The sequence below is a fragment of the Tachyglossus aculeatus genome, chromosome 21 (assembly GCF_015852505.1).
Source record: "Tachyglossus aculeatus isolate mTacAcu1 chromosome 21, mTacAcu1.pri, whole genome shotgun sequence".
Classification (NCBI taxonomy): domain Eukaryota; kingdom Metazoa; phylum Chordata; class Mammalia; order Monotremata; family Tachyglossidae; genus Tachyglossus; species Tachyglossus aculeatus.
This window is the reverse complement of record NC_052086.1, coordinates 15,345,963-15,363,753: the sequence shown is the minus strand read 5'-3', so window position 1 is coordinate 15,363,753 and position 17,791 is coordinate 15,345,963. Positions and strand designations below refer to the sequence as shown.

Below are 17,791 nucleotides of genomic sequence, written 5' to 3'. Positions count from 1 at the left end.
TGCACTCTCTAAAGCTTCGTGCTTTCTGGACTCAAAACCACAACCCCATCCTTTAAGGGGTGCAATGAAAGATGTCCATAGCACTTATGTCCATATCCACAATTTATTTATTTAGATTAATGTCTGCTCCCCTCCTCTAAACTGTAAGCATGTGGGCAGGGAATATGTCTGATATACTGTACCCACCCCATCGGTCCATACAATGCATTGCACTCAGTAAGCGCTCATTAAATACCACTGATTGAAGTCCAGCTCTCAGAATTAAAAATGGAATGCATCTACCTTTTTTCACCCTCCCCACACTCGCTGGCAGTGCCATTACTTCGAAGCTACGGGGATTAACTAGGTTGCTTCTAGTTCTTTCTCTAACCCTGGCGCTGCCATTTGTCAGCTGGGTGACTATGGGCAAGTCATTTCACTTCTCTGGGCTTCAGTTATCTTATCTGTAAAATGGGGATTAAGACTGTGAGCCCCATGTGGGACAACCTGATTACCTTGAATCCCCCCAGTGTTTAGAACAGTGCTTGGCACATAGGAAGCGCTTAACAAATGCCATTATTATTATTATTATTATTATTATTATTATTATTATTATTATTACAATACCTGGCACAAAGCAAGCACCTAACAAATACCTTTTTTTTTAAAAGGCCTATAAGGTGGACCTCGAAATATATTCCCCAAGGAATAGAGTGATACCTTCTGAGGTACCCTGAGGCTTTGGTGTCTGGCAAGAAGACCAGCATGTCATAGTGACTAGAGCCTGGGCCTGGGAGTAAGAGGGTCATGGGTTCTAATCCTGGCTCTGCCACTGGTCTGCTGTGTGACCTTGGGTAAATCACTTCACTTCTCTGGGCCTCAGTTACCTCACCTGTGAAATGGGGATCGAGACTGTGAGCCCTACATGGGAGAGGGATTGTGCCCAACCCGATTTGCTTGTATCTATCCCAGTGCTTAATACAGTGCCTGGAACGTAGTAAGGACTTAACAAATACCATTATTATTATTAAGACCAAGGCCCCTTTCACTTCTGCAGTTCCCAGTTTGACCCCGGACATGTCACCTCCCTTAATTATAACAACAGCACATACGCATGGCTCTGAAATTTATTTCAATGTTTATCTCCCACTCAGGACTATAAGGGCCTTTTGGCCAGGGAACTTGAATACCAATTCTGTATATTCCCAATCAGTCAGTTGTATTTTATTGAGCATTTACTGTCTCCTGGGAACATGAATACCAATTCTGTATATTCCCAATCAATTGTATTTTATTGAGCATTTACTGTCTCCTGGGAACATGAATACCAATTCCGTATATTCCCAATCAATCAGTTGTATTTTATTGAGCATTTACTGTCTTCCACTCTGGACTACAAGGGCCTTTTGGCCAGAGAACATGAATACCAACTCCGTATATTACCAATCAATCAATTGTATTTATTGAGCATTTACTGGGTGCAAAGCACTATACTAAGCTCTTGGGAGACTGCAATACAATGGAGTTGACAGACACATTCCCTTCCCACAATGAGCTTACAGTCAAGAGGGGGAGGCAGATATCGATATAAATAAATAAATTACGGATCTGTATGTAAGTGCTATTGGGCTGAGGTAGGGGTGAATAAATACTACTACTAATAATGGCATTTATTAAGCACTTACTATGTGCAAAGCACTCTTCTTAGCAATGGGAGGTTACAAGGTGATCAGGCTGTTCCACGGGGGGCTCACAGTCAATCCCCATTTTATAGAGGAGGTAAATGAGGCACAGAGAAGTTAAGTGACCTGCCCAAAGTCACACAGCTGACAATTGGCAGAGCCGGGATTTGAACACATGACCTCTGACTCCAAAGCCCAGGCTCTTTCCACTGAGCCACGCTGCTTCTCTAAAATAAAAAAATAAAGGGAGGAAACCTGCAAGAGCAACACAGAAGCAAGTGGGAGAAGAGGTAATGAGGGCTTAGTTGGAGAAGGTCTCTTGGAGGAGATATGCCTTCAGTGAGGCTTTGAAGGTGGTGAGAGTAATCGTCCATCAGGTATGAAGAAGGAGGATGTTTGAGGCCCAAGGCAAGATGTGGGCAAGAAGTCGGTGGCGAGATGGACAAGATCGAGGTACCGTGAAGAGGATGGCATTAGGGGAGTGAAGTGGGCCGTCTGGGCTATAAAAGGAAAGCAGTGAGGTGAGGTAGGAGGGGGCAAGATGACTGAGTACTTTAAAGCAGATGGTAAGGAGTTGCTGTTTGACGCAGCGGTGGATGGACAACCACTGGAGGTTCTTGAGGAATGTAAATTTCAGAACCGAGTTCTGCTTGTAGTAAGCCTTCTACCAATAATAATAATAATTATGGCATTTGTTAAGTGCTTATTATGTGCCAGGCACTATACTAAGTGCTGGGGTGGATACAAGCAAATCAGGTTGGACACAGTCCCTGTCCCACGTGGGGCTCACAGTTTCAATCCTCATTTTCCAGATGAGGTAACTGAAGCATAGAGAAATGAAGTGACTTGCTCAAGGTCACACAGCAGACAAGTGGAGGAGCCAGGATTAGAACTCATGACCTTCTGCCTCATAGGCCTGTGACCTATCCACTACACCATGCTGCTACTAGACTGTGAGCCCGTTGTTGGGTAGGGACCGTCTCTAAATGTTGCCAACTTTTACTTCCCAAGCGCTTAGTACAGTGTTCTGCACACAGTAAGCGCTCAATAAATATGATTGAATGAATGAATGCTTCAACACGTTCCCTACCCACAACAAGCTTACAATCTAAAGGGGAGAGTGACATTAATATACATCAGTGAATTATGGAGAAAATTTTCCCTCCTACTTAGATTCTGAGCTCCATGTGGGACAGGAACTGTGTCCAACCTGAATATCTTGTATCTGTCCCAGCATTTAGTACAGTGCTTGGAAGTGGTGTGGCTCAGTGGAAAATCAATCAATCAATCAATCAATCGTATTTATTGAGCGCTTACTATGTGCAGAGCACTGTACTAAGCGCTTGGGAAGTACAAATTGGCATCACATAGAGACAGTCCCTACCCAACAGTGGGCTCACAGTCTAAAAGGGGGAGACAGAGAACAGAACCAAACATACCAACAAAATAAAATAAGTAGGATAGGAATGTACAAGTAAAATAAATAAATAAATAAATAAATAAATAGAGTAATAAATATGTACAACCATATATACATATATACAGGTGCTGTGGGGAAGGGAAGGAGGTAAGACGGGGGGATGGAGAGGGGGACGAGGGGGAGAGGAAAGAAGGGGATCAGTCTGGGAAGGCCTCCTGGAGGAGGTGAGCTCTCAGCAGGGACTTGAAGGGAGGAAGAGAGCTAGCTTGGCGGATGGGCAGAGGGAGGGCATTCCAGGCCCGGGGGATGACGTGGGCCGGGGGTCGATGGCGGGACAGGCGAGAGCGAGGTACAGTGAGGAGATTAGTGGTGGAGGAGCGGAGGGTGCGGGCTGGGCAGTAGAAGGAGAGAAGGGAGGTGAGGTAGGAGGGGGCGAGGTGATGGACAGCCTTGAAGCCCAGGGTGAGGAGTTTCTGCTTGATGCGCAGATTGATCGGTAGCCATTGGAGGTTTTTGAGGAGGGGAGTAATATGTCCAGAGCGTTTCTGGACAAAGATAATCCGGGCAGCAGCATGAAGTATGGATTGAAGTGGAGAGAGACACGAGGATGGGAGATCAGAGAGAAGGCTAGTGCAGTAGTCCAGACGGGATAGGATGAGAGCTTGAATGAGCAGGGTAGCGGTTTGGATGGAGAGGAAAGGGCGGATCTTGGCAATGTTGCAGAGCTGAGACCGGCAGGTTTTGGTGACGGCTTGGATGTGAGGGGTAAATGAGAGAGCGGAGTCGAGGATGACACCAAGGTTGCGGGCTTGTGAGACGGGAAGGATGGTAGTGCCGTCAACAGAGATGGGAAAGTCAGGGAGAGGACAAGGTTTGGGAGGGAAGACAAGGAGCTCAGTCTTTGACATGTTGAGCTTTAGGAGGCGGGCAGACATCCAGATGGAGATGTCCTGAAGGCAGGAGGAGATGCGAGCCTGGAGGGAGGGGGAGAGAGCAGGGGCAGAGATGTAGATCTGGGTGTCATCAGCGTAGAGATGATAGTTGAAGCCGTGGGAGCGAATGAGGTCACCAAGGGAGTGAGTGTATATTGAGAACAGAAGGGGACCAAGCACTGAACCTTGGGGAACCCCCACAGTAAGAGGATGGGAGGGGGAGGAGGAGCCTGCAAAAGAGACTGAGAAAGAACGGAAAAAGCACGGGCTTGGGAGTCAGAGGTCATGGGTACTAATCCCGACTGCCACTTGTCAGCTGTGTGACTTTGGGCAAGTCACTTAACTTCTCTGTGCCTCAGTTACCTAATCTGTAAAATGGGGCTCAAGACTTTGAGCCCCATGTGGGGCAACCTGATTACCTTGTATCCTTCTCAGTGCTTATAACAGTGCTTGGCACATAGTAAGCGCTTAACAAATGCCATTATTATTACTATTATTATACAGTAAGCATTTAACATGTACCATGATTATTATAAGTGCTGTGGAGCATATTGGTGGAGGGGGTGAATACAATGAGCAGACTAACTGATTGATTGCAAAACACTGCTTCTGTGCTAAGTGCTAGGGCAATAATAATAATAATAATGGCATTTGTTAAGCGCTTACTATGTGCAAAGCACTGCCGATGCAGATACAACCAGGTGGGACACAGTCTCTTTCCCACACATAGCTCAGAATCTAAGAGGTGAGGGAAGGATAGGCATTTACTAGTCATCAATACAGATGGGGAAAATGAGACACAGAGACGGTAAGTGACTTACCCAAAGTCACACAGCAGGCCAGTGGCCTAGTCGGGATTAGAACCCTGGTTTCTGGATTCCCAACCCTCTGCTCTTTCCATTCAGAAAAATTGCCTCCTTTCTCTCTCTGGGCTGCAGTTTCCCTTCCTCCTCTTGGACCTACATTTTCCTTCTACTCATGTGTCACTAGAGTCTCTGAGCCCTCTGATGACTGGTTCATGGCAATTGGCCGTGTTCTGATTTTCCGCCCTGAGGAAGGGTGAGGCCCTCTGGGGCCACCAGTCACCACTCACTAGCCACCCCTGGGAACCAGTTGCCTCTTTGAGAGAGGTACCCAAATGATACCAGCAGATCATTTAATTCTGATCCTCCGCCTGGGAGTTCCTAGGTCCAGGCCCAGAAGGACCACTGCCCAGATGTGATGGTGGTGGCTTCAGAGAGAGCACAGCAAAATATTGAGAACTAGAGAGGAAGAAATGGTTCCCAAGAACAGTATTGAGCAGGTTTGGTCCTGCCAGGAGGAAAGTCAGCTGAGCAGCCATGACCCATCACCCCAAGGTCCAGAATCAAGAAACCACAGACAGGACAAGGACAGGAGGGATGCTCCAGCAATGCCACTGGAGAAGAGGCCTGAAGAGCAGAATCTGAGTGAAGCAAAGAACCAGCTTGGTGGCCCAGTTTGGGTGACAGACAGGTCATTTCACTTTTTTCCAGTGACTTAAATAATCAAGAATACAACAATTGTCGCTTTCTTTATCTTTATTCATATTAAATAATATTGATATTAACAAGGATGATGAGGAGTCAAGGGGTGTCGGGGGGAACCATGAGGACCAGCCCCAAGGGAAGAGAGAGAAAGAGAGAGAGGGAAAGAGAGGGAGAGGGAGAGAGGAATCACCCCCACTTTCCCAGGCCCCATTGAGACAGCTTATCTCCACGGCTTTTCTCCTCCACTGCTCAGATGCACATCTAGTTTCCGTTCCCTTGAGGAATATTCTCCAGGATCCAGGAGGTGTAAGTGGCCACATCGGTGTAGACACCAGGGTGGTTGGGGGAGCCGCAGTCCACCCCCCAGCTCACTATGCCGGTCAGCACCCAGACTCCATTCACTGGGCAGGAAAGAGGGCCCCCAGAGTCACCCTGCAACAGAACAAAGGGGCAACGGGTGAGGAACATGAGGGTTGCCCACTGAGTAGGACCCAACTAGGGAGATCCGGGGTGCGTTTCCTTACGAAGCAGACGTCCGGCCTGCCCTCTGGGTAGCCGGCACAGATCATGCCCTCTACGATGTTGGGGCCCTCAGGAAGCTCAATGTCGTCCCCTGGGGAGGGGCTGGTGGGAGAAGGCTGATCGGGCAGATGGTAGAGGTTATCACAGGCCTCACGATAGATGAGAGGCAATTTGACCTTCTGGAGAGCCTGGGGAGGTGGCAGGTCTCCACCTGGGAGAGGAGCAAAAGAGAAGGCAAAGATTTGATCTGCGAGGCAAATGAAGCTCAGCCTGCCCCCACAGAGAAGAACTGGGGCTATGGAGACCAGAGGGATGAATAATACATGGCTTTCAGGAAAGAATTAGCAAGAATAATATAATAGTAATTATTATCATTATTATTATGATTATAGTATTTGTTCAATGCTTACTATGGGCAAAGCCCCATATTGGGGTAAACACAAGACCATCAGGTTGGACACAGTCCTTATCTCTCATGAGGCTCACAGTCTAAGTAAAAGTGGCAGCTGGTATTGAATACCCATTCTACAGATGAGGAAACTGAGGCATGGAGCAGTTAGGTGATTTGCCCGAAAGGAACGTAGGTCCTCTGACTCCCAAGCCAGTGCTTTTTCCAACAGGCCAGGCTGCTTCAGAGAGATCTTGAAAAGAGGCCTGGAAGGAGGTTTAACCATTAGGTGAGATTCTGGGGTGGATGGAAAGAGGGGAGGAGGGGACCAGGGCTTTGTGCAGAGAGCTTGGTGAAATACAGGGAGATGGGGCTGGGATGAGGAGATGGTTCCTGGGAGGAGAGCAGGGTGTGGGGAAGAGTCAGGATTTGAGGGCCAGGAGGTCTGCTACCTAGCAGGGCTGAGTTATCGGGGAAAGCGGGGCTGGGTGTGGCGGGGGGGATAGCTGGGATGTGGAATCTGAGTTAGGGTTAGGCTTCTATCCGGGGCTACCTGTCTCACCTTCCACCCCTAGACTTCCCCACCCAGTCGCCCAGCAGGGTGTGCCGGAGGCGGGCCGGGAGGAGTTGTCGGCGATGCAGATGGGCTGAATCTTCTCTGTGAAGGACACTGGCTCTGAGAGCTCCAGTAGGGCAATGTCACTGCTATCTTCGATGTTAGCTGTGAAGCCTGGGTGCGCCACAATCTTTTTCACCTTGCGGATGACGCCATCCGGGCTGATAGGCTCCAAAGTATTGGTTCCCAGGACCACGGAATAATTGGACGGCTCCCGACTGGGGGAGGAAGGAAGACAGAAAGGACCACTCTCCTATTTTTCCAAAACAACCACGGTTCTCCTCTCTGGATGAGTGGATTTTTTTTTCCAAGTGGCAGGAGGGAGGAGGGAGGAAGGATTTATAAAACATAAAATCTGTTTTGGTCCCTCATCACTTCTTCCTCTACAACTCGCCCAACTATCTGCCTTAACGGACTGTGATTTCACCTCACATTCCATGACTCTGCCCTTACTCCTTGTAGTCTCTTCCCTCTCGGCCCCTGACCCTCCTCCATCACACCTTGTCCTCCTTTTCAGGGCCCCCTGCCCAGTGACCATTTTATCTCTTGCTCCAGGTGAGCATCTTCTCCTTTATAACCCGTTAACCATCTCATCCTTTTCAAGCCCCAGGTGTCCTGTCCCCTCTTCTCTCCCATTGCCCTTGTTCCTCTTAAGTGCAGGGAGTTCTTGGAGGAATCCTCTAGAGCTGGGGTGACCATTTGTCCTGGTTTAGTGAGTACTGTATGAAATTTTTCTGAGCCATCTTGAACATTTTGAGGCCATTCCAGCCAATTGGAGAAAACAACCAGTTGTGCCTGAATTGGGATGGTTGTGGCTAAACTGGTCTTTCCCCCACCCCAGCTGCTCAGGGTCATTGTAAACTACTAGCTTGCCAAACCTGGGCTGGAGCATGCTCAGTGCTGATTCCATTGGGGTTCATAGCACTTTGGGACTTGTGATGCAACCCCATATGCTTGGAGACTCTAACCCCACACTTCTGGTCTCCCCCCTTCCCCCTTGCCCTGATTCTCCTGCACACTCAGATGGTGAGACAAGGGACAGGGTGGTGGCTGAGGACAGGAGGCCTGATACCCCGGTTTTCAGTCAAGGAGACATGAACAGCTTACTGGAATACGCAGTGGGCAGCAGTGAGGACCCAGGAGTTGGTGATCAGGCTGCCTCCACAGTAGTGTGAGTCGCCCCAAAAGAGGCTGATCTGCCAGGGCCATTCTCCATCCTTGGCATCCTCACCCCCAACCACTCGGTTAGAGTTGGGAGATGGGCCACAGACTGTAGAAAGAGAGAAAGAGTCAAAAGCACAACAGTCCAAGCTCCCAAGACTCAGGTGTTCTGCTCTCCACCCCTTGAACCCTCCCCTCACCCCCTCAGCCTCAGCCTGTCCCCACTCCCGCTTTCCTCCAGCTCTCCTCCGAAACTTCACTTCTCTTGAGAGCCCAAGACCGATTCTGTCCCAAGCTCCTCTTCACCTATATTAAAGTTGGTCTGATTTTCTCCTTCTTCAGGGTTATCCAAACCGTAAGTCTCAGCAAGGGGAAGAGTGGAGCCCGATGGAACGAGAAGAACTATCCCTGTGGAGAGAAGAACCCAAGGAGTTCACCAACCCATCTGGCCTCCAAAAGGAGATTGGGGAGAAGAAGCTGTCAGATCTGGGAAAGGGCAGGTGAGGCGCTGAGAGATGGGGACTCCAGAGTCCCTCCCTGAGCAGGTGATGCAAGAGTCAGGCTCAGAGAAGAAGACTCCTGCATATGGCCTCAGGAAGTCAGCAGGGCAGGGGGTAAGGGTGAAATACATGGTTTCCCCTGAAATGGCATGAAGGCCTATAGGCACCAAGGCATTTGGATTTAAGGGGCAAAAGTGAGAGCTGAGAGTACAGGGAACATCTGAGGTTGTCAGGAAAGGTCAGCAGGGTAGTGGGGAGATGGGAATTCCTAGGCCCAACTAAAGAGGCTGGGGCAGAATGGGGATTCCTTGGTCCAATACAGGGGTTGCGGGGAGTAGAGACTTCTGGGCCCATCTAGTGGGGCCAGAGGGTAGTGGGGATTCCTGGTCCCAGAGGAGAGCTGGGGTCTCCAGAATTTGTTTGGAAGGTGCTGGAGGTGCACTGGTCCTGGAGGGAGAGAGGGAATCATGGAAAGGGCCCCCTGTTACTCACCAAGCACAGACACCAGCCCCAGAGCCCAAACTTTGCAACTCATCTCCATGGCTGCTGCTCACCCCAAATGTGGTCCGTGCTCCACCCAGGCCCAATATAAAGCCCAACCAGGGCCCTCCCACCCACACATCCCACCCAAACTCCACCTTCTTTTCCCTTTGTCCCTCCTTGTCCCTGCTCCTGACCTCTCCTCTCCTACTGCCTCCCTCCAGGAATTCTATTCCAGGACTCTCTCTGGCCTGTCCCCTTCTCAGCCCAGTGAGCTCCCACCACCGGCCCCTCTTTTCCTCTTGCCTTGGAAACCTGCCCCCTGAGCTCTGGGAGCAGAGTGAAAAATTGGGGGGTTTGGGGATAAGAGGACACTGGGTTTGTGGGAATATGGGTCTCTGGGTTGGAAAGAATCTGGCTCTGGCTAAGCCATGAGTTCCCCTAGGCCACTAAGCTTTCAGGCCCTCAACTCTGTGAGAAAATATTTTACTTCTGGTACCTGGTCCCTAGGTGTTCTCTAGATTTTTCCATCCCAGGGTGATCTGAAACAGCCTCCCCTCCAACCTTGGTCACTTCTTTCATTTTCTTTCCCCCTCTTTGGACCAGAGTGACTACTCCCCAGCCAGCCTCTATGTACACTCCTTAAATGCCATGGCTCTTGGATGTCCAACCCTAGCCTCTGACAAGGCCATAGTCACACACATGCTCCACACAACTCTTGCCATGACACACCCAGCTGTTGCTGTGGCCTAGTCCTGCCAGCAGAGCTGAAGAAGGAAGAGCAGGAAAAGAAGGAGTGAGATGATGAGGAAAAGGAAGAGGAGAATGTGAGCCCTATTTGGGAGAGGGACTGTGTCCAAACTGATTAACTCATGTCTACCCCAGTGCCTAGAACAGTGCTTGACACATAGCAAGCGCTTAACAAGTACCATAATTATTATTAAGAAGGGGGAGGAGAAGCAGGAGGAAGAGGAAGCCAGGAATGCACTTGTCTTCTCCCAAAGCTCCTCCCTCAGGATTTCTGCTGCCTAGCTCTCCCCCAAGGCCTTCCCCCAAAACCCAGAGAGGTGGAATGGGCAAGGCAGGAATGCTCCCAGGCATGCACCGCGAGCAGAGAAACAGTATCCTGGTCCTCTCATTCTGGGAAGGGAAGAAAAGAGCTACCAGCTGGGGACTTTGGCACCAAGATTCCTCCCAGAACCAGTTCCAATCTGCAGAGGTCAGGCAAACTGATCTTCATTCCTTGGCTTTAGGTGGGCTCACCTGCTGTTCCTCAAATTCTTCAAATTCCTTTCACAAGCAGGTGATCTTTGCCACCATTTTCCTTTCTTCTTAGTTCTTACTCAATTCCACTGGTTTCTCTGTCCCCACTGTCTTCAGTCAGTCATTCATATTTACTGAGTACTTACCGTGTGCAGAGCACTGTACTAACTGCTTGAGAGAGTACAGTATAACAACATAACAGACAAATTCCCTGCCCACAGTAAAGGCTCTGAAGCTGGGGGAAGAGTAATTTCCTGTTGGATGTGAGGAGGGAGGGCGTTCCAGGACATGGATGAAATGTCAGCCTCGAGGTACATAAGATTGAGCTACAGTGAGAAGGTTGGCATAAGAGGAGCAAAATGTGTGGCTGGGTTGTAGTAGAAGAGTAGCAAGGTGAGGTAGGAGGGGGCAACCTGAATATCTTGTATCTATCCCAGCATTTAGTACAGGGCTTGGCATTCAGTAAGCAATTATAAAGTACCAGGATTATTATAAGTGCTGTGGGACTGAGCGTGGGGTGAATACAATGAGTACAACTGATCGATTGATTGTAAAACACATGCTCTGTGCTAAGTGTTAAGGCGACACAGTATAATCAGATCAGATTCAGTCCCTGTCTCACACGTGACTCAGAGTCTAAAGGGTCAGGGCAAAAACAGGCATTTCACAAGCATTGGTACTGTTGGGGAATCTGAGGCACAGAGAAGTTAAGTGATTTGTCCAGGGTCACAGAGCAGGCAAGCCAGGATTAGAAACCTGGTCTCCATACTCCCAGGCCAGTGCTCTTTCCACTAGGAAAAAAATGCTTCCCCTCTCTCTCTGGGTGCCATTTCCCCTCCTCCTCTTATGTCAAGTTTTCCTCCTCCTCCTGCTTAAATCTCCTGTGTCACTACAGTCTCTGAGCCCTAATGTGACTGGCCCATGGCAATTGGACACATTTCAATTTTCCCCCTTGAAAAACTGGCGTGTCCTCCGGGGCCACCAACTGCCACTTACAAGCCGTCACACCAACAAGTTGCCTCTTTGGGAAGGGTTCCCAAATGAGAGCCGCAGATCATTTTGTCGTGACCCCTTGGCCTGGGGGCCCATGGGCCCAGGTCCAGATCTTCTCCAGGACCCTGTTCAGAGCTAGAAGGTGCCCTGGGCCCAGGCAGGGAACTGATGGAGATGGATCAGGTAAGTGGAGGAGGCGGTGGATCCTGAGCGGGACATAGCAAGAGAGCTGAGCTGACTGGTCTCCAGGAGAGAGAAAGCCACCTGGAAGAAGTAGGACTTGGTGGGAAGGACTGGTGGGCCTGGGAAGAGATGGTGGAAGGCTGGGTGGTAGAAAGAGTGGAACTTTAAATAAGGACCACTGCCCAAATGTGATGGTTGATGAGAGCACAGAAAAATCTTTGAAAACCAGACGGGGAGGAGCTCCTAAGAACAATATTGAGTGGAACTGGTCCTGCCGAGAGTACAGTCAACTGAGCAGCCGTGACCCATCATCCCAAGGTCCAGTGTCGGGAGACCACAGACAGGAAAAGGACAGGATGGGAGCTCCAGAACTGCCCCTGGAGAAAAGGACTGAAGCACAGAATCTAAGTGAATCTCAGCCCAGCTTGGAGCCCAGCGTGGGTGACAGATCAGTCATTTCTATTCACTTTTTTCCCATGTCTTTAGTAACCAAGAATCCAACAATTGTCACTTTCCTTTTTTTATTCATATGAGATAACATCAGTATTTACTAATAATGATGTTGATTTTGCTAAGCACTTACTATGTGCAAAGCACTGTTCTAAGCACTGGGGGATGCAAGGTGATCAGGTTGTCCCACGTGGGGCTCACAGTTTTAATCCCCATTTTACAGGTGAGGGAACTGAGGCCCAGAGAAGTGAAGTGACTTGCCTAAGGTCACACAGCAGATAAATGGTGGAGCCGGGATTAGAACTCATAACCTCTGACTCCCAAGACCGTGCTCTTTCCAGTGAGCCATGCTACTACAATGTTGAGTTTAGGGGGAATTAAGGGAGCCATGGGGACTAGCCCAAGGGATGAGAGAGAAATAGAGAGAGAGAGAGACAGAGAGAAGGGGAGAAGGAGGAAGAGAGAAGGAGAGAGGTGTCACCATTACCAACTCAGGCTGGGGTGAGACAGCTTTTCTCCTCCACTGCTCAGTTAAACATCTAGTTTCTGTTTCCTTGAGGAACATTCTCGAGGATCCAGGAGGAGTAAATGGCCACATCATCATAAACTCCAGTGTGGTTTGGGGAGCCGCAGTTCACCCCCCAGCTTATCACGCTGGTCAGCATCCAGCGTCCATCCACTGGGCAGGAAAGAGGTCCCCTGGAGTCACCCTGCAAGAGACCAGAGGGTGAGGAAGGTGAGGACACAGGGCTGAGGCCAAGGAAATCCACTGCCCAGCAGGGCTGAGATCTTGGGGAAAGCAAGGGAGTTAGGGTTGACTGACTCACCTCCTAACTTTGGCCTTCCCCACCCAGTCACCCAGCAGGGCGTGTCAGAAGTGGGCTGGAAGGAGGTGTCGGCGATGCAGATGGGCCCAATCTTCTCTGTGTAGGACACTGGTTCTGAAAGTTCCAACAGGGCAATGTTGCTGCCATATTCGATGTGACCCACGAAGCTTGGGTGCACTAAGATCTGCTTCAGATTGTGGGTGATGCCATCGGGGCTGATGGGATCCAAGTTGCTTGCTCCCAGGACTACAGAGAAACCTGATGGTTCAATTCTGGGAGAAGGAGGAAGATCCCATCAAGCGTGGTTTCCCACTCAGATGAGTGGATTTTTTTCCAAACAGCAGTAGGGAGATAATCGGGGGGCGGCAGAGGTGGGGGATTCATAAACTGCAAGACCTCTTTCAGGTCCTTATCACTTCTTCCTCTACAACTCACCCGCCCAACTGCCTTGGCGGTTGTGATTTCCTCCTCATTCCGTCCCTCTCCTCTCACTCCCTGCAGTCTGCTTTCTGTTCATGGAGCTCCTGACCCTCCCCACCACACCCTAACCTTCTCTTGCCCAGTGGTCATTTTGTCCCTTGCTCCAGGTGAGTGTCTTCTCCGTTATAGCAAGCCAACTATCTGATCTTTTTCAAGCCCCAGGTGTCCTGAATCGCCAAGCTCCTGCCTTTATCTAGGACTAGACACCTTCTTTTCCATGGCTCTTGTTCCTTTTTAGAGCAGGGAGTTCTTGCAAGACTCCACTAGAGCTGGGGTGAATGTTTATCTTGGTTTAGTGAGGACTGTCTCAGATTTTTTGAGGATGCTCCAGCCCATTGGAGAAAACAGCCAAAAGTGTCCAAATTGGGACAGTCGTGACTAAGATGGCCTTCCACCCAGCTCAAGCTCACTGTAAACTATTGGCTTGCCAAATCTGGTCTGGAGCTCGCTCGGTGTCAACTCTTCTGAAATCTCTGAGAACTCTGGGACTTGTGATGCAACCCCAAATTCTGGGAGATTTTAACCTAATACTTCCGGTCTCCCCTCACCCCCACTTCTCCTGCCCACTCAGTGGACAGACAAGGGTCAGAGTGTGGGCTGAGGACAGGAGGCCTGATGCCCCGGTTTTCAGCCACGGCGATATGGCCAGCTCACTGAAATATGCAGTGGGCAGCAGTGAGAACCCAGGAATTGGTGAGCAGGCTGCCACCACAGTAGTGCGAGTCACCCAAAAAGAGGCTGATCTGCCAGGGCCATTCTCCATCCTTGATATCCTCATCCCCGACTATCCGGTTAAAGTTGGGAGATTGGCCACAGACTATAGGGAGAGAGAAAGAGTCGAGAGTGCATCAGTCCCAAGCCCCCAGGACCCAAGTGTCCTGCTCTCCACCCACCAGACCCACACTACGCCCCCCAGCCTCAGCGTACCCCTCCTCCCATGTTCCTCCAGCTCTCCTCCCAAACTTTAATTCCTCTTGAAAGCCCAGATGCGATCTTGCCCGAGCTCCACTTCACGTATATTAAAGCTGGTCTGGTTTTCTCCTTCCCCAAGGTTGTCCAAACCATAAGCCCCACGAAGGGAAGGGTGGAGCCAGATGGAACGAGAAGAACCATCTCTGTGGAGAAAAGAACCCAAGGAGGAGTTCACTATCCCATTTGGCCTCCCAAAGGATACTGGGGAGAAGTGGCTACCAGATCTGGGAAGAGGCAGGTGAGTCGTTGGGAAACAGGGCCTCCAGAATCCCTCCCTAATAAGAATAATCATTATGGTATTTGTTAAGCGCTTACTATGTGCCAGGCATTGTACTAAGCGCTGGGGTGGATACAAGAAAATTGGGTTGGACACAGTCCCTGTCTCACGTGGGGCTCACAGTCTCAATCCTATTTAATAGATGAGGTAACTGAGTCCCAGAGAAGTGAAGTGACTTGCCAAAGATGACACAGCAGACAAGTGGCAGAGCCAGGAGTAGAACTCATTCTAGTCCCGTCTAGTTATCACCCTATCTCCCTCCTATCCTTCCTTTCCAAACTCCTAGAATGAGTCATCTACACTCGCTGCCTCAAATTCCTCAACCCCAACTCTCTCTTAGACCCCCTCCAATCTGGCTTCTGTCCCCTACACTTCACCGAAACTGCCCTCTCAAAGGTCACCAATGACCTCCCTCTTGCCAAATCCAATGGCTCCTACTCTGTCCTAATCCTTCTCGACCTCTCAGCTACCTTCGATGCTGTGGACCACCCCCTTCTCCTCAACACGCTATCCAACCTTGGCTTCACAGACTCCATCCTCTCCTGGTTCTCCTCTTATCTCCCTGGGCATTCATTCTCTGTCTCCTTCGTGGGCTCCTCCTCCCTCTCCCATCCCCTTACTGTAGGGGTTCCTCAAGGGTCAGTTCTTGGTCCCTGTCTGTTATCTATCTATACCCACTCCCTTGGTGAGCTCATTCGCTCTCACGGCTTCAACTATCATCTCTATGCTGATGACACCCAAATCTACATCTCTGCCCCTACTCTCTCTCCCTCCCTCCAGGCTCGTATCTCCTTCTGCCTTCAGGACATCTCTATCTGGATGTCTGCCCACCATCTAAAACTTAACATGTCCAAGACTGAGCTCCTTACCTTCCCTCCCAAACCCTGTCCTCTCCTTCACTTTCCTGTCACTATAGACAGTACTCATCATCCTTCCCATCTCACAAGCCTGCAACCTTGGTGTCATCCTTGACTCCGCTCTTTTGTTCACCCCACACATGCAATCCATCAACAAAACCTGCCTGTCTCACCTCAAAAACATCACCAAGATCCGCCCCTTCCTCTCCATCCAAACGACTACCTGACAGGAAGGGACAGCAGGGTAGGGGGAGATGGGAACTCCTGCATCCAACTAGAGGGTCCAGAGTGGATTGGGGACTCCTAGGCCCAACTCTAAGTGCTGGAGGAGAGTGGGACCAGGGATTCCAGAATTCATTCTGAAAGTGCTGGAAGTGCAAGCGTCCTGGAAGGGAGAGAGGGGATTGTAGAAGGGGCCTCCTGACACTCACCAAGCACAGACACCAACCCCAGAGCCCCAGCTTTGCAGTTCATCTGCAAAGCTGATGCTCACCCCGACTGTGGTCCAAGTTCCAATGGGGACAATATTAAGTCCAGCCAGTGACTTCCCACCTACATGCCCCACCCAAACTCCACCTTCTTTTTCCTCTGCCCCTCCTTCTCCCTGCTCCTGACCTCTCCTCCCCCACTGCCTCCCTCCCAGATGTTCTATTCCAGTGCCCTCTCTGACCTTCTCAGCCCAGGGTGCCTACATCACCGGTCCCTCTTTCCCTGCTATCTCAGATGTTGGCCCTCTGAGCTCTGGGAGGGGAGAGAAGAAGGTTGGGGACGAGCCAGGGGCTAAGGCAGGTAGACCAGCTTGGGTTGGAGGATCAGAGGGCAAAGAGTCAGTGGGAATATGGGTATCTGTGTGGGAAAACAGCTGGTCCCAGCTAAACTACGATCACCCCCTGCCTATTTGCCTCCAGGCATTCAACTCTTAGAGAAAGTAAATTTCTCTGGTCCCTAGATATTCCCTAGATTTTTCCATCCCCCCTGTGATCTGAGCCAGCATCCCCGCCCACCTTGGGAGGGCCATATGATAGGTCACTTCCTCCCCTTTTCTTCCTCTTTCCTGGAATGGAATGGCCAGCTTCTGGGCATGGTCCCTGAGAGTCATAGCCATTGTAGGCCCAATCCCAGCCTCTGTTAGGGTCACAGTCATGTTTTTGCTGCATCCTGACTCCTGTCATAACCAGCCCCGCTATGACCATGGCCTAGGATCAGTAGAGCTGGAGGAAGAGGAGAAAGTGGATGAGAAGAAGGAGGGAAAGTGGAGGAAGAGGAGGAGGGAGTGGAGGAGGAGGAGGAAGTCGAGGCAAGCAAGGCATTTGTCTGTTCCCAAAGCTCCTCCCTCAGGATTTCTGCCACCTAGCCCTTCCCCAACTCCTTCCCCAAAAACACAGAGAGTTGGGATGTGACTTCTTCCAGTCTTAGGTAAGGCAAGGCAAAAATGTGCATGGGCACATTCAGAGAGCTTGGAAATGATTTCCTGGAACTGTCACTCTGGGAAAGGAAGGAAAGGGCTACCAGCTGGGAACTTCGACCCCCAGGTTCTTCCAAGACCCAATTCCAATCTGCAGAAGTCAGGCCAGATGACCTTCATTCCTGGGCTCTAGGTGGGCTCACCGGCCATTCCTCAAATTCTTCGAATTCAGTCCACGAGTGGGTGATCTTTGACACCACTTTCCCTTCTTTTTAAATTTTACTCCTTTCCACTAACCCCTCCAACCCCTCCACCACTCCTCCTCTCTTTCAGCTTTGCACTCCTTTTTTCTTCACCCCCAACCTTTTCTCTTGTCTCCTGTCCCCACCATCCTATTCTATGTTTTTTCTTTTGTACTAATCCCATCCCTTTCATTCTTTCATCTCCTTTTCCTTTATCTCTTTTCTCTCCTCTCCCTCTGAAGTCATTCCTCTTCCCCCCTTCTCTTTCCCTTATATTCCCTATCTAACCCTCTCCATTGTTTCTCTCTCCCTCCCTGTCCCGTCCTCTCCTCCCCCAAGCCCTATCCTCTCCCCTGTCCACCTTCTCCTGCTCCAAGGGCCCTCAGGCATTGAATGAGAGCAGCAGGATGTCTGGGACTCACTGGGACAGGTTTGCAGGGACAGAGTCTACCCAGCAAACAGTGGTTTCATCGATCTGAGATTGGCTTTTGAGGCAAAAAGAAGGAACAGTCAGCAGGAGAGAAGCTTTTCATTCATTGTCAGTCATATTTATTGAGCACTTACTGTGTGCAGCGCACTCTACTAAGTGCTTGGAGAGTACAATTTAGCAACAAATAGAACCAATTCCTACCCAACAACGGGCTCAACAGTCTA

At 50.1% G+C, this 17,791-nt stretch overlaps 2 protein-coding genes across 2 annotated transcripts; both read right to left on the bottom strand.

The window, feature by feature from the left end:
- Nucleotides 1-5,782: 5,782 nt before the first annotated feature.
- On the bottom strand, nt 5,783-9,249 carry LOC119941786 (serine protease 33-like). The gene is made up of 6 exons (XM_038762282.1): nt 9,201-9,249; nt 8,515-8,616; nt 8,155-8,317; nt 6,985-7,265; nt 6,046-6,248; nt 5,783-5,953 (listed from the first exon to the last, which is right to left on the bottom strand). Exons 1-6 carry the CDS (start codon nt 9,247-9,249, stop codon nt 5,783-5,785), a joined length of 969 nt encoding a protein of 322 aa, XP_038618210.1.
- Nucleotides 9,250-12,616: 3,367 nt separating this feature from the next.
- LOC119942072 (serine protease 42-like) lies at nt 12,617-17,105 on the bottom strand. Its single transcript, XM_038762726.1, is given in 6 exon segments — nt 12,617-12,756; nt 12,905-13,176; nt 14,039-14,201; nt 14,399-14,458; nt 14,461-14,499; nt 17,099-17,105. Coding segments are annotated over 6 exon segments (681 nt in total).
- Between the last annotated feature and the right edge of the window lie 686 nt (nt 17,106-17,791).

Coding starts and splice junctions, on each gene's coding strand:
- LOC119941786 (XM_038762282.1), bottom strand. CDS start 9,249: ATGGAGATGAGTTGCAAAGTTTGGGCTCTGGGGCTGGTGTCTGTGCTT. Junction 8,617..9,200: donor GGGGCTGGTGTCTGTGCTTG/GTGAGTAACAGG, acceptor TTCTCTCCACAG/GGATAGTTCTTCTCGTTCCA. Junction 8,318..8,514: donor TCAGACCAACTTTAATATAG/GTGAAGAGGAGC, acceptor CTCTTTCTACAG/TCTGTGGCCCATCTCCCAAC.